Source organism: Battus philenor, unplaced genomic scaffold (assembly GCF_028537555.1).
Source record: "Battus philenor isolate CCGP_79_NKW_IND1 unplaced genomic scaffold, ilBatPhil1.0.hap1 SCAF_29, whole genome shotgun sequence".
In the NCBI taxonomy this organism is placed as follows: domain Eukaryota; kingdom Metazoa; phylum Arthropoda; class Insecta; order Lepidoptera; family Papilionidae; genus Battus; species Battus philenor.
The window spans coordinates 6,636,866-6,653,752 of NW_027181692.1; the positions used below are offsets into that span (position 1 = coordinate 6,636,866).

General features: G+C 35.3%; 1 protein-coding gene across 1 annotated transcript in view; it reads right to left on the reverse strand.

The window, feature by feature from the left end:
• Positions 1–15,266, reverse strand: part of sim (single-minded) — a 28,072-nt gene extending 12,806 nt beyond the window's left edge. Inside the window, exons 1-6 of the mRNA XM_068769877.1 lie at positions 15,221–15,266; positions 10,976–11,197; positions 10,412–10,587; positions 9,662–9,783; positions 9,027–9,147; positions 7,612–7,790 (exon numbers count right to left, since the gene is read on the reverse strand). Of these exons, the coding sequence (XP_068625978.1) occupies positions 7,612–7,790; positions 9,027–9,147; positions 9,662–9,783; positions 10,412–10,587; positions 10,976–11,197; positions 15,221–15,242 (842 nt within the window). The 5' untranslated portion in view covers positions 15,243–15,266. The remainder of the gene's footprint in view (positions 1–7,611; positions 7,791–9,026; positions 9,148–9,661; positions 9,784–10,411; positions 10,588–10,975; positions 11,198–15,220) is intronic.
• Positions 15,267–16,887: the final 1,621 nt, after the last annotated feature.

Sequence of the window (16,887 nt, forward strand, 5' to 3'; positions counted from 1 at the left end):
GTGTTACAGTCCTCGGTTTCCGCGAAGCAGGGGCATTGTCGGGACTCGGTCGGTTTACGGACCGCTGATTGCCGTGAACCTATAAACTTGGTGCAGAATTGCGCGTGTCCACTGCACCTTCCTTGTCGACACGTGTCGGATATGAATCTTATATACTTCTATTGCCATCTCAAGCTTGTTATTACATATTTATACAGGATTTTTTTTTGTGACCCCCGCTATTGGGGGCCTCTCGTACCCCTATTTATGGTGGGACAGAGACTTTATTTTCAATTTAATTTTTCACATGATTTTTTATTTACTCTTGTTCTTTCTTTCATATTTTACTTTCTCTTTCGGTCTATTATCTATCTTTCATGCTACATTTCTACTTTCTTACCCTTTTGCTCTGTTCATCTATCATTCTTTCCTCCTTTTTCTTTTGACATTTTTTCATTTTACATTTTTACTTATTTTCTATAATACATTATATGTAACATTTGGGTTTTATTTTATCACATTTCTTATTGTATATTTGGATTTTTTTTTATAACGTTTTTAACTATTTTCTTGCAACAAGCGAGGAATTCTTTCCTAGTTTCTTTTTCGCCTATCAGTGAGGCTATTGTCTCCTCCCTGATTTTAACGCCAGACCGGCACTCGAATTCGAGCCGGTATTTATACAGGTTGATTGGTCTATTCAATAATCAATCGTTTAGTAATAAATAGCTTATTGATAATATACTATCTGTATCTACTTCGAGTTGCCAGAATATATATGTCCAAAATATAAAACAATGTATTATATTTCAGTGTTTAAATCATACATATAATAACAATCCTATTACACTAAGGATTGTTATGTATCATATATAATAATGAATAAAATATATTGACATACGAATATATCTAATATATAAAATTCTCGTGTCACGGTGTTCGAACTTGAACTCCTCCGAAACGGCTTGACCGATTTTTACCAAATTTTATATGCGTATTCAGTAAGTCTGAGAATCGGCTACTATCTATTTTCCATACCTCTAAGTGATAAGGGTGGTCCACCCTTAAATTTTATTTTTAATTTTTTAGACAATTTTTTTGGTATTTATTTTATTATAATACAGCATACAAAAATACATACAAACCTAAATTTTCCCCCTCTACGATCAACTCTTATCTTACATTTGTTAATTAAAAACTTTAATTTTTTTTGCAAAACAACGTTTGCGGGATCAGCTAGTATTTTATATAAATGAATTTTTTTAGCGCATGTCGACGACAGTGGACAACGTGCCGAAGGGCGATCGTTCGTCCTGTATGAGTTCCACGGAATGCAATATATATTAACGTATGAACTTAGAGATGGGATCGCGGGCTGTCGACAGCAACAGAAACCTAATCTACTAATATATTTTAACATTTATGGAAATCCTTTTCTATCTTATTAGCGGTAAAGATACAGTCTATGTATCACATCTGCTAAATATATTGGGTGAAAAAATTCTATCTGTATGCAGTTATTCCCAAAGTGGTTTATATCGACCCCTAGGGGTCTATGACAACCTGCAAGGGGTCTACGTCAGCGAAAAAAAATTTGGGGGTCTATGAAATTAAAATGGGGGTCCACGATAGTGGATCTCAACACATACACTGATAGTACCTATTTACTTTTGAGGATTTTTTTGTTTTCCTTTCCATCGTCATACCTAGTGGAAAGGGGGTTTAGCGCTGTTACCAATCTCCTAACAAAAAAAAAAAATAACAGACTGGACATCATTAGCCGAGGAGATTTAAGATTAACCCTTACAAAATTGACGCCAAATGTTAATAATTTATTATTAAAGCATCAGGTTCATCCTTCTCACTAAAAATATTGACTTATTGCTTATGTTATTTTATTTGTAGTTTATTTTATGTTTATTTAATGTTACGTATATTTTACATAACGGATACAATATTTTATTTTGAGTAGTTATAATTTAAATTCAATTAATAAATGTATAAATTGACATGTGTTTTTACTTTGAGTTTTTAACACTAAACTTCACTACAGTTAGAAATTTACAGAAAATCAATATCAGGTAAGTAGGGGGTCTACCCAATACAGAAAAACATGGCAAGGGGTCTACGACACAAGTTTGGGGAACTCTGATCTAGATGAAGCTTGGATTCCACTGAAGGGACATTGATTCTGGAATGTAGAAGTCTGTAAATGACCTGCAACTGATGCAGCAGTTGGCAGGCAGAAGGCATACAGACAGCTGAGGGGACAAGGGTCTCGTCTCTACTTGACATAAGGAACTGGCTAACCCAATAAGGATGTCTACTTGACATAAAGAACTAGCTAGTCCAATAAAATACGTTCAACCACAACAGTACTGACTACCTACCTGGTTGGGTCATTAGAAAAAACATTTTTTTAATATATTTTTTTTCTCCACAGAATGGTTTCTCAGTGTTAAAATATATAAAACTTTGAACATAATAAAGAAGTTTGAAAGGAACAATAAGACGTAAATTACATAAGTACTGAACGAAATCTCCATATTCCTAGAGTTTTAGATCAACAAGTCAAAGTGACATTGAGCTCAACAAGAATCATTCTTAATGTTCCAGGGTCCAGGCCATGAATTGCCAAACGTATAACATCAACCCTGATAAAGTCAAAATACATTGGATACGGGTCAATTAAAACCGGTGTTATATATGAAATAGATGACATCATTTCACACCTTGCAAAAGAGATATCCATAATTTATTACATTAATATATATAGATACAAATGTAAATGTATATCTATCGCTTGAAATGTATAATGTCGTACGTGACATTTTAGTTATAATTGAACAATGGTTTTGTCATTTGCTGCAATGCTATTGTAGACTGTATATCGAAATTTGCAGATTGTGTAATTGAAAATATAATATTTATAATAAATCGTAATTAAACTATTGCACTAATGCATATGTAAATTAAATACATTTAAAAAACTTTTAAGTTAAACGGTTTTTTGATACCCATATTGTGGTGGTCGTGGAAAAATATGTACCTAGTCCGCCATATTGGAACGGCGTCCATCTTGAATTTAAAATTTTGACATAATCATAGTGTTTTACTAGTGTAGCCCTTTCATTTGATACCCATATTGAGATGGTTAAGGAAAAATACGTAATCCGTCATTTTGTATCGGCGGCCATCTTAGATTTATAATGTTATTGATTTTATTATATTGTATTGTCATCTAAATTAAATGTGTGTACCAAATTTCAGATCAATCTGACAACGGGAAGTTGCTTAAATTTCAATTTCTAATTTTGAACCAAATAAATTCCGTACGGGTCGAACTAAATAAAACCGTTTAATAATAAGATGAACGCCCACTGCAAGGCCTGTGTGGTTTCCTCGATCAGGACGCGTTTGGAACCGTCTTAGCTTTAAGACGAAGGACTCTATTCTAGTTCAATTTGTCTGTGGGGTCTGGCTTAAATGTATTCTGACTTATATAGTAACTCTCTCGTGAAATTCATTTTAAGCTATTGTATCACTTGTAATATTTATAAATTGAATTGAAAATTCAAAATTAAAAATTCTGGTGATGGACGCTGCAAGACCTAGGTCTCCTTAACTACCTATTCTACCTAATGGGGATTAACCACGCCGCGTCTACCTGCTTGTGATGGACGCTGCAAGATCTAGGTCTCCTTAACTACCTATTCTACCTAATGGGGATTAACCACGCCGCGTCTACCTGCTTGTGATGGACGCTGCAAGATCTAGGTCTCCTTAACTACCTAGTCTACCTAATGGGGATTAACCACGCCGCGTCTACCTGCTTGTGATGGACGCTGCAAGATCTAGGTCTCCTTAACTACCTAGTCTACCTAATGGGGGATTAACCACGCCGCGTCTACCTGCTTGTGATGGACGCTGCAAGATCTAGGTCTCCTTAACTACCTATTCTACCTAATGGGGATTAACCACGCCGCGTCTACCTGCTTGTGATGGACGCTGCAAGATCTAGGTCTCCTTAACTACCTATTCTACCTAATGGGGATTAACCACGCCGCGTCTACCTGCTTGTGATGGACGCTGCAAGATCTAGGTCTCCTTAACTACCTATTCTACCTAATGGGGATTAACCACGCCGCGTCTACCTGCTTGTGATGGACGCTGCAAGATCTAGGTCTCCTTAACTACCTATTCTACCTAATGGGGATTAACCACGCCGCGTCTACCTGCTTGTGATGGACGCTGCAAGATCTAGGTCTCCTTAACTACCTATTCTACCTAATGGGGATTAACCACGCCGCGTCTACCTGCTTGTGATAGACGCTGCAAGATCTAGGTCTCCTTAACTACCTATTCTACCTAATGGGGATTAACCACGCCGCGTCTACCTGCTTGTGATGGACGCTGCAAGATCTAGGTCTCCTTAACTACCTAGTCTACCTAATGGGGGATTAACCACGCCGCGTCTACCTGCTTGTGATGGACGCTGCAAGATCTAGGTCTCCTTAACTACCTATTCTACCTAATGGGGATTAACCACGCCGCGTCTACCTGCTTGTGATGGACGCTGCAAGATCTAGGTCTCCTTAACTACCTATTCTACCTAATGGGGATTAACCACGCCGCGTCTACCTGCTTGTGATGGACGCTGCAAGATCTAGGTCTCCTTAACTACCTATTCTACCTAATGGGGATTAACCACGCCGCGTCTACCTGCTCGTGATGGACGCTGCAAGATCTAGGTCTCCTTAACTACCTATTCTACCTAATGGGGATTAACCACGCCGCGTCTACCTGCTTGTGATGGACGCTGCAAGATCTAGGTCTCCTTAACTACCTATTCTACCTAATGGGGATTAACCACGCCGCGTCTACCTGCTCGTGTTCGACACTAGAGAACCTTTCAACCATAACAGTTTCGATAAAATATATGTATATGTGAAAATACCTGCTCGTGATGGACGCTGCAAGACCTAGGTTTTCTTAACTATCTAGTCTACCTAGTGGGGGATTAACCACGCCGCGTCTACCTGCTCGTGTTCGACACTAGAGAACCTTTCAACCATAACAGTTTCGATAAAATATATGTATATGTGAAAATATTGGCGTTGACATATCATATATTTTTATATATATGGGAGACGAGAAAGTAATATCGTTTCTGTCGATATATTTTACATAAAAACCGATTGATTTGTCATCGCTCTGGCATTGATTTTGTATACTAGACGGCAAAAGGTTGTTGCAAAATAAAAACTAGTCAAAAAATTGTTGTGAATTTACCTTAAGAAAGCGACATTACTTACAGGTTAACCTAATATTTAAACATATATGTAATGTTAATAAAATGTTTACGTGTATATATTTATGTTGGTATGCGCAGAAACGAGTCAAACATATACTATGTCTGGTGCTAGTTATATATATCATAAGTCAAACTGTCGATTAATTATATAGGATTGTCACTACTTAAAAACATGTTCTATGATGCGCAGAAGTGTCTTGTGCCTGCTGACCATGCACCATGATCACCAATACGTTTGCCAAGTGTGATTTGCTGCTCACAAATAACAAACAAAAATGTTATCCCTAAAATCCAACCAGCGCTCTACGATCGCAATTTTCGATATATTAATATCGCTTCTGTGGCCCAGGCGTGGACCAGACAGTGTTCCACCTTGTATCTCACTGTCGCGCTGTACTTCGGTACGATTTCGAAAGCAGGTTAATATAAAAAAAAACCCGACAAACAAGTGTTCCTTGATTATTGCAAAAAAAATAGCAAAATATGTAATAAATATAAACAAAACTAATACAGGCAGTAGTTAAAATAATTAGAAATAATTATAAAGTAAAACTAAAACTATGTAATCTGTGATAAAATGTAATATAAACAAATTATAAAACGTTATATATAAGATAAAGTAAAAATATTGTAATGACCAAAAGCTGTGATAGCAAGGAACGTGTGAAGGAAGTGAGGCGATAAATGAACTGTAAAAAGTAAGTAAAAGAAAGATAGGTCATGTGAAGTATGACAGAAGAGCATGGAAATATAAAAGAAAAGAAAGTGAATCATTAAAAGATAAAAACCTCCCTGTCACGTAAATAAGACAGGTGAACTAAAGGTCCCCAATAGTGGGCGCCATTTGATTAAAAAATATATATATTAATATCGATATAGGTCAGTACATGTCTAAAATCCGACCGAGAGCTGTGAAATCGCTTCGTATCGGTCCGTTTCGGTGTTGTAGCACGTAACAGCTGTCGAAAATTCATTATCCTTTCACAGGACATTACAATAAGATCCTTAAATTTTATATATCTCATACTAGAATGATAATAATCGATCTAGATTTTTCTTTATATATATTATCTAATATGTAAAATTCTCGTGTCACGGTGTTCGAACTTGAACTCCTCTGAAACGGCTTGACTGATTTTTACCAAATTTAATATGCGTATTCAGTAGGTCTGAGAATCGGCTACTATCTATTTTCTATACCCCTAAGTGATAAAGGTTGTTCACACTTAGAAAAAATTTTTCATTTTTGGAACGAAATTTTTTGTTTTTATTTTATTATGATACAGCATACAAGAATACATACAACCATAAATTTTCACCCCTCTACGATCAAAACTTATTTTTTATTTGTAAATTAAAATATCAATTTTTTTTTGCAAAACAACGTTTGCGGGATCAGCTAGTTTAAATATAAAATTGTTGTTACATTACGATACATATATACGTAGTTACGAACCTTTGGAAAATTTTTATAAATAATATTTTTTACCTAGTTTTAATATATTTGTAATTTGTAGATAATCTATTAATAAATAGGTTTCAATCACTAATATATGATCATATAACTTTGAAAAACGCTGTCAATCAAATGGAAAGGTTGTATTGATAAAATAAAGTCATATAAGAAATTGAGTGATGGTTTTAAAAGGGTGAACAAGGTAAAAGACTGGAATACGTGGAATACTCTGGTGGAAGCTCATACCCTAAGACGGGTGCAAATCATATAAAAACAAATGACTAAAAATATTAACAAATAACATTAAGAAATATTTTCATTTCTGGCAACACAAAGTCTAATGCAGATAATAAATAATACATAATTTTAATATGTAGTAAATTGAATTTTGTTCAATCAAATCATTGATTTACATAGTGTATCATACATGAAGTGACTGCAAAAGATTTATACATTCACATAAATAAAGCTAATACATGTATGATCAATCATCCTGTATAACAAGCAATTTGAGAAGCTATTAGATAACTAAATTGTATCTTTCTGATTTTGATGATCCTAAAGAAAGAAAAAGTGAGAAAGTATTTAATGGAATCAAGCGTTATTTTGCGGAAGTCCATCCTAAGTAAAAAAAGGGCCAATATTTAGCCACTTCCGCACATGCAGTGGTAGTCTTGTAACAAAGTGCACCGCCCGCCAGCCCGCTGATAAATGCGCATGCGGCAAACAATGCGAATTACACAACCGCCACCGTTAATTCACTCACACGTGTTTCAACCCTCCACGAGGCATCTTCAGGAGTTATGTTACACCGATTAGCGCCAAACACAGAGTTAGAAAGGTTATCAACTTATTAGCTTACCTCGCGTCGAGGAAGATGAGCCGCATGTCCAGAGAGGCCCGGAACATGAACATGTTTGAATGCAGCTTGAGTTCGGTGACGGCGGAGGGTGGAAGAGAGTGCCCCACAGCTATGAGGCCAAGAGGTGCTGTTGCCTCACCGAAGCGCCGAGCCCGCAAGTACCCGGAGCAGTGGATCACCTAGTGAAAAGAACTTCTTGAAGAAATAGGAGGAAGACGACCTTCATCATGTAAAACACAGGACTTCCACAGTTGAATATGGACTCTCCTATAGATATCCTATAGGACCGGCAGGATTGCATTCACCATCTTCCGTTGACCTCAAAAAGCTCGTCTATCCGTACACCTTGAGGTTGGTCGTTCTACACTACTTCGGTCTCTGGTCTCCACTCCAGAACCTCAATGGTGTGTAATCAGAGGTTAACCCAGCAGTCGACATCGACTCCAAAAGGAATCAAGCACCGGTTTTCCAAGAGGGAGGCCACAAAATGATCCCATGTAAGAGGATCGTCAGAATGAAGAAACCTTAGAAGGAAAGAGACTTCAACACCGGGAGCTGCCTTCTTACAGATCAACAGAAGAAAAGGGGTGAAGGTAACCAGACTCAGGAATAGAACATATAGTAAGACTTTTATAAGTCAAGAAAATAAATTGAAATAAAGTAAATAAAAATTAGTAACATAGTGCCAAATAGTAAAATAACAAAAGAAATGTTAATAAATAAAATAAATGTATAGTCCGTAATGAAATATAATCTGTGGTAATTATTTTAACCCTTAATAGCCTAGAGTTTCAATTTTGATACCAATCTTTTAAACCGAATGTTCACATTACTATTAGTTTTTTTTATAGGTTGGCTGTACGTATTTTAATGTTGTATAATATTCTTTCCAACGAAATTAAAAAAAAATCTATTTTTCCCTTCATCTAGACCCTCAAGCAAACACAGTAATATTAAAAAAAATCACTTTCGTAAATCAGGCTATTAAGGGTTAAAAAAAAGAAGAATAGAAAAACGAAGGTAGAAAGAAATCTACATGCTAAGAATGACAGATCATATGAAGCGTAAAAGGAATGAATAATAGACAATGCGAAGTACGAAAGAGAATGTAGAATAAAAAATAAAATAAAAACTATAAAACTCATTTTATCAGAATTTGTGACGTCCCTACCGCACACAAAAAAACAGAGTTACAGAAGCAGCCAAAATTACGGCAATAGTTACGAAAAGAGATTTGCTCCACCCAAAACTAACTCGCAGAGAAGAATAAACAATATACCAGAGTCACATAGAAATGCCACATCATCCAACCAGGGTGGATAAAATTTAAATTTTTCTCGAGCTCTGACGAAGCTGTACCAACGCCATCAGGATAACAGCGCTGGCATCAATAAAGACAGGAGATGATCACTGACCTTATATCCTGATGTGGTGAGGCCAGCGTTTCGTTTCGCGAGAACACACTTCATGCGGATGAAGAAGGCTCGTTCGCATTCCACGTCCACTGTTGGGCCCCACGTTCCGCCCACCGGGTACCTTATAGTTTTCTTTCATTATTTTACTACATTTATAATTTTATTACAGACTAATACAGTGTTTTACAATGTGGTACATTCGTCTCATAGGGAAGCAATTTGATTTGTAAGGGGATGGATTCGATACAAACTATACCCTCTCGTAATAACAATTCAAAATGACAGAATACGCAATTATGCATCTTATCGGGAGATAGCCACTTGAATGTTATTATTTTTATTATTAATTTCATCAAAATGGCTGCCGATTCAAATTATGACATTACTTTTGCACCACCTGTTTATTATTAGATATTATTAGAAATATATATACTCTATTGTTTTTTGAAAACTAATTCTCTGTATATCTACACATTATGACATTACTTTTGCTCCAACCAGGAATTTTCAATTAATGTGACAGGCTTGCACACATACAGAGATATATATATATCTCACTCTCATACATGCACAAACAAGAGTACAATTCAATTTGGAAGAATTAAAAAAAAGTTAATAAAAAAAAAAGTTCTTACCCAACACTGGGACACTGGTGTCCAAGGTATGAATGAGGATGCTGTAAACTAAGTACAGCACTCATCTCCTCGTGGTCTGCCTGGTGGATGTACTCGTAGATCGAGTTCCCAGTCAACTCCACCTGTGGGATTACCTTCATATATCTTTCCCATAACAGATGAACTGTTAAGTATCCACTTATACAAGCCTTTCATCATCATTCCAGACATATGGCGTCTACTGCAGTCCACGAGATATCTATGTTCGAATTCGAGTGCCGGTCTGGCGTAAAAATCAGGGAGGAGTCAATAGCCTCCCTGATAAGCGGAATAGATAAAAACTCATTCATAGCCCTCTGTAAAACAAATGCAAAATGTGCCATTGAAAGGAACAAAACGCAAACTCAATAAATAAATAGAAAATAGATAAAAAAAGGATAAAATAGAACCAAAGTGATACATAAAACTGTGATAGAGAATAATTATAGGATAAGTAATAATAATGTACAATTAAAAAAAATGTAAAATGAAAATGTAATAACAAAAGAGGAAAGAATGAAAGATTGAACAGAGCAAAAGAGAAAGATAGAAGAACTGTAGCATGAAAGATAGATAATAGACCGAAAGAGACAATAAAGTACGAAAGAAGAGAAAGAAAATAAAAAACTATGTGACAAAATAAATTGCAAATAAAGTCCCTGTCCCACCATAAATAGGGGTACGAGAGGCCCCCAATAGCGGGGGTCATAAAAAAAAGAGATATCTACATACCTGACTGAGTCCAAGATGCACTGAGGCGGTTTCACTGATGTACATGATCTTGCCGTCAGGGGCGACCACGAAAATAAAGCCGTCCAGGGTCTGCAGTAAATGGGAGCCCAACTCCCGGATGGCCAGCTCGCGGGGCTGTGGCGGAGGTGGCGCCGATCCCCAAGCATCTCCAAGACCTGGTTGTAACGAGCAAGACGTATTAGTTTATCATTCATTCATTAAAGAAAGTGAGGCGATGTATGGAAGGGAATGGAAGATATCGTGAAAGAAATTATTAGAAAGAATGAAAGACATCGAGAAGGACGATAGATGAGTGTAGAAATAAAAAGAAGAGAATATTATGTAAAGGTCCTATTCAGCCATGATAGTAGTTGAGAGAGATGTCCCAAAAACGGCGCCATTAAAGAAGTACCTTTCGAATAAATATATAGCATCATGTTTACAAGTACCAATCAAAAGCCACTATGTCACCAAGAACGGTGATAATGGCGATCTTAGAAGAAGGCCTATATCTTGTAATGGTTGTCAATCACCTGATGATGATAAATACTGGTGTATACTTACCGTCGGGAAACACTTGACGCATCTTGAGGTAACTCGTCGTAAGCCGGATGACAGACGCCTTGTCCAGCTGCGAGGTGATGGCGGAAGGCAGAGGGAGAAGCTTGGCCAGCTCCAGGAACTCGGAGTTCTCTTTCTCTCTCCGTGAGCGCGCTGCGTTTTTACTTTTTTCCTTCATGATTGCCGTCGCGTCGAGGGAGAGCGGCCGCTGCTCTTTGCGGCAGGCTGGGGAGGTGATGAAATTGAGTAAACTATGTAAATGATGAAGATACATTTTAAATTTCTCAATCAAGGATAACAATCACGGTGATTTTCTCCATATCTACGTGTAACTAGCGTTTTGAAATTGCTGGAATCTTAAGACAGGGGTGTGCAAGACGCGGCCCGCCAAGTATTTCTTAATATTGAATTAATTTTATTGATTTTCTTACGTTGAAGTTTTGTCGTAATATTCCAAATGTTCAAAGCAGAGAAGACATATGTTTCTGTGAAAATATTTTTCTCGACCATTTAATATCTATGTATATACGATTGGAACAATATATATTAACATAAATCTTATTTGAGTCATGATAAATTTCTGATTTTAAAGAAAAATTCAAAGAAATGATGTCTCTATTCGGAAGTACGTATGGCGAATAATAATTTCCAACCATGAAGTTTCATGGGATTCTTCTCAGGGCTGGTAGGTCTTGGATGTAATGACAACACGAAGTCGGAATTACAATTGTGCATATTCTTTTTTTCTCTGTTGATATTAATGTTCACGGAGAGATCACGGAGCGGAAGGGTCCGTGAACTAGATTTAAAAACTAGAAACTAAAGCTGGTGGGGCGCCTACCAGTTGCACGGGGACGCTCGCACGTTGTTAAGGCTCTTGGTGGCAGAGCTTTGAGGGGTAACACACCCCTGGAGTGTGTTTGCGGGTTAGGACGGCAGCATGGACCACAGGCGAGCCGAAGAGGGATCCGGATCCAACCACGGTTCGCCCACGCTGTTCGCGGTTAGGGAGCGGGCGCCCGCTCACTAAAAACGGGTGTTGTTGTGCATATTCGTCAAGCTTATCCCATAAATATACCGATTTAAAACTATCAAAACAATGTTCAACCAATAAAAAACAACAGCCAAATACAAGGAGAGAAGTATTGTATAGAGCGCTCTCTTTCGCTTGATTTATAATATATAAACAATTATATTACTGTGGGATTCCCCTTTTCGATGCGTCGCTGAAAAAATCGATTAAAAATGATAATCCCCGCTGATCTTTTACCAAAAGAACACGCAGCCTGAATAGAAAATTTTCAAAAATTGCCATGCCACGGAACGTGTACAAAAAAATAATGAATTTGCGACTAATATACGCACCGCGAAGTTTCTAGAAGTGTCCTCGACCTACCCCAAGCTGGATCCTAACGAATCTAAAATTATGCATTCGAAAAATTTACATCAACAACATTAAAGTTGGCTCCGTGCATAAACAGAACGCAACGAAGCCTCTCATCCGAACGCCTGTGCCTTATGAATTAAAAAAAAAAAAACAAGCATCTCAATTCTCGGCGGGAAAACAACAGCGCAATGAATAATTCAATTCGACCTTAATACTTACAAATGACTATGCCAGCTTACAGAAATATACGGTTTTTCCCCTCCCCCCTGTTATTGGCTAAAACCGTGCGACAATAAACAAAACATATGGCTTCCATTTATAGTTGTAACTGGCAGTAAACCGTCGTCTAAAAGCCGGCGTTCGATTGGAATTCGTTTCATCGATTTTCGAAATTCGAATTCCGCGCGTTCGTGTCGCTTGCCAGAAATCCTTGCACAACATTTATAAATAACAGCTTAAACCCATTTAATTGTTTTTTTTATTATTATTACAATTATAATCTGTTCGGTTAATAGGCACCGCATAAAAAATAATAAAGAAAACTATATTGCAAATAAATACATTTAAAAAACTTTTAAATTAAACGGTTTTTTGATACCCATAGTGTGGTGGTTGTGGAAAAATATGTACCTAGTCCGCCATATTGGAACGGCGTCCATCTTGAATTTTAAATTTTGACATAATCATCGTGTTTTACTAGTGTAGCCTTTTCATTAGATACCCATATTGAGGGGGTTAAGGAAAAATACGTAATCCGCCATTTTGTATCGGCGGCCATCTTAGATTTATAATGTTATTGATTTTATTACGTTTTATTGTCATCTAAATTAAATGTGTGTACCAAATTTCAGATCAATCTGACAACGGGAAGGTGCTTAAATTTCAATTTCAATCAAATAAATTCCGTACGGGTCGAACTAAATAAAACCGTTTAAAAACATGTAACAGATATATTTTGTATTCAACTAGCTATCTTGTTCGATACATCACCAACTGGTTTCGATGGAAACGAAATATAATTTTACATTACCAGAAACCCCAATCCCCTATCATACTACAAATACATTTCGTTTTGTTTCCGAAGTGGCACTAGATATTGCAATAGCAACCGACCAAGAGGTACTGCTCTATCAGGCACCCTTGTGTGTAAAAGCTGGTATTAACAACGACAGCTGAAGCAGAGATCCCCCCGGAGCCTTCACTGAAGTAATCTAAGACCTTGAAAGCCTTGTAATCCGGTAATATAGTAATATAGTTCCCCGAGCTAAGGCTTCCTGGGAAAGTTCAAAGTACGCTACTTTACAAGGTCTTAAATTACCTGGCACCTCAAAGCCGCGGTACACCAATACCTCGCTTTGCGTCGTTTTGTTTTGCGTTTTTATTCGAAGTTGCGTCGCTGCTTAATTAGTACTAATTTTCACTGTGCGTCGTTAGATTTTTGAAGTTGCGGTGTTTTGGGTTCGAGATTTATTTTCTTTTTTAATTTTTTTTATTCTAAAAGATGGCAACACTTTTGTTTCTAATTGCGCCATGCCATCTAAACTCGGGATTACCTTTCTAACTAAAAATCAACACAATTTAAATACAGTTTTATTTTCACTTTGTTTTGCTAATTTTAGAGTCCAGTTACGTACGTAGTGTGTTGTAATGTAGTGTGTTGTGCTTTTTTTTTAAGGAGAATAATAAATTTATATAATTTTTTACGTGTTATATGGTAATATTATTTCAATTTATTTATTGGCAGTGTTACATTATTTTTGTTTTTTAAATGTTTACTTTGTTCAATTTTCTTTTTAAAAAGTTGTATTTTCGTGATCCTGGGACCTATCTTCGATCTTTACATGGTTTGCTATAGAAAATCTTAATTCACTTTACGTCGTTTCAATTTTCGTCGTGTTTTTTTGGAACGTAACCACGACGCAAAGTGAGGTATTGGTGTATATACAAATGACATATTTTTATAGACCCTTCCTCGGTGTGTCCACCGGTCTTTATTTTTCACATAATTTTAATTAAAATCCATACTGATCTTTTATCCTTTTCAATATCTTTTATTCTTTCTTCTAATTTCATTTATAATATTTTTTATTCCTTTCCATACTTTATATAGTTCTACAATTATTAATGGATGTTTTCTTTCTATGTTTGTTCTTTCTGATTCAAGTGCAATCCAAATCACATTTATCTTTTTACCCTATTTTTTATAAGTATCTATGTATATATGTATGTTTTAGGTGGAAAAATTTTAAATGAATGAATGTATAGTTTATTTGATGCAAAAATATTGCAAGATTTCGCACCTATTTTGAATCTCTCTGTATGTTACATTGATTTATTTTTTCATTGGAATGTAGCACGCTTATAACTTCTACCAGTACAAACTCTGCAAGGGCAGATTGTAAACAATAATTATTTTTAATATGCAGTAACTAGAATTTTTAAATCGATTTTTCTTGCTGTATTATCATTACGTAACATAATGATTTTTAAAATCATTGATTTAGAGCATACTGTATATTAATTTTCAGCAAATGAGGTATATATACACAGTTCAAAGGTTTCACATTCTATAAACATCCTGTATTCACTGATTTATATATAAACCGCTTTTCGTTTGAAAAAAATTATTTATTTATTTACAATTTTAGACAATAACTATAAAAAAGAAATAATTTATATATATGTACAAGAGGCGGTCTTATAGATCGAGGTGATCTCTACCAGACAATCTTTGGATGATGAGAGACATGAAGGAGAGGGCATTTCAGAGTGTACATACATATAAATACAAATATTTCTCTATATATATATATATACAACATACGTACATATCCCATTTTTAATTTATCATTTGTACTCACGAAAATTCATTTCAAAGTCCATATATTCATAGAAGCTTTTCTTACACGGATATTTCATAATTTAAAAAAAATATTCAAAAAAAAAATTAAAAAAAAAACTTGTCACTAAGTTACACTTGTTTATGGGTGATGGTGATTCGGGGAACACCTCACGGGTAAAGGTTTGGTGGTTTACTGACTTGATGCACCTTCGTTTCCGCACGGCATGTCCGTTTCCGATAAAAAAAAGCACAACAGGTATTGAACAATAGCTGTGCAGCCATAGTGATGTCGCAATACAAAACATCGATAATTTTTAAACCGCATTTCTATTTGTTGCAATTACTTATATTAGAGAATCAGAAGGAGTGTATGTGCTATCTTCTCAGCTAGAACATTTAAGGTTTTTACATATATTGCTTAAAAGCGTATTTAAAATTTAATTATTGTTTACTATGTATCCATAAAGACTTTGTGCTTCCAGAATTTATTTATTTATTTAATATTCTTTATTGTACACGATAAGATACATAATATACAGATACAATAAAATATACAGAAAATTACAACGGGCGGTCTTATCACTCAAGGCAATCTCTTACAGACAACCATAGCAAGGAAAAGATAATAGTACTATTATCTTAAAGTACTATTATCTTTTCCTTACTATGTAGTAGTAAATTTATTGGCCTATCGAATTTCAGAATTAATTAATGTCACATATTTCAAAGTTATATATACATTGTGTTTTGAAATAGATTTAAAAGCTTTAAAGTTTCGCTCACAAATGTACATATAATAAATTACTTAATATAAGGATATTTTTAAATAAAAATATATGAAATAATTTATATAGTGTCCCATAAATTAACGACAAATTATAAATATACGACATATATTATTGTTATTCGAGAATTATATATGTTATATAGTATATATAGATATACAGGGTGATCGGTTATAAGTGTGTGAACTTTGAAACTGCACTGCACAAAAATAGTTTTTAATACATTCAAAACGATTAAAATACTAAATAGTGAATTTTAATATGATTTCTATTTTTGAAAAAGCAAATAATTAAATATTTTCGATACTTAATTTTTTTTAATTTTATCGATATTAACGCGTATCGATAAATCGCATCCCTATTAAACAGAAAGACAGTGCCCGTATATATTTGACGTATGACATCTTTGTCGATTATTTTCTTTTTGATTCTTTTTGCGGATATTAACATATCTGTTGATAGCATCTTCTGGTGATATTTATTCTATATCTTTTATCCGTTCTGCGGGTGCACAGAACACTATCTATGTTATATAAATATATAACTTTTCCGTTAGTGGAGGGTAAAGGTGTAATTACAATAAAATGGGAAAGCATTTCCGTAATTTTAACAGAAAACCATGGGGTTTTAACCTATAGAAGTCCGAGATAGCCCTTTCGTCGCCACCACAGCGGTGGGATATCCCATGCAGGATTTCCCCACGAGTATAAAAATGGAGTTATATATGTACTAGCTTTAAATGAGCGAATATATAGCGTATTTACTGTGATAATATAAGATACACCCTGTATAAAAATCAACAGTTTTATAAATAATAAAATTCGTATTACAATATTTAATAAATCTCTATTTAATGTCGCTTATATAGTTGATAGGAAATTTGAAAAAGCTTTTTATTAAC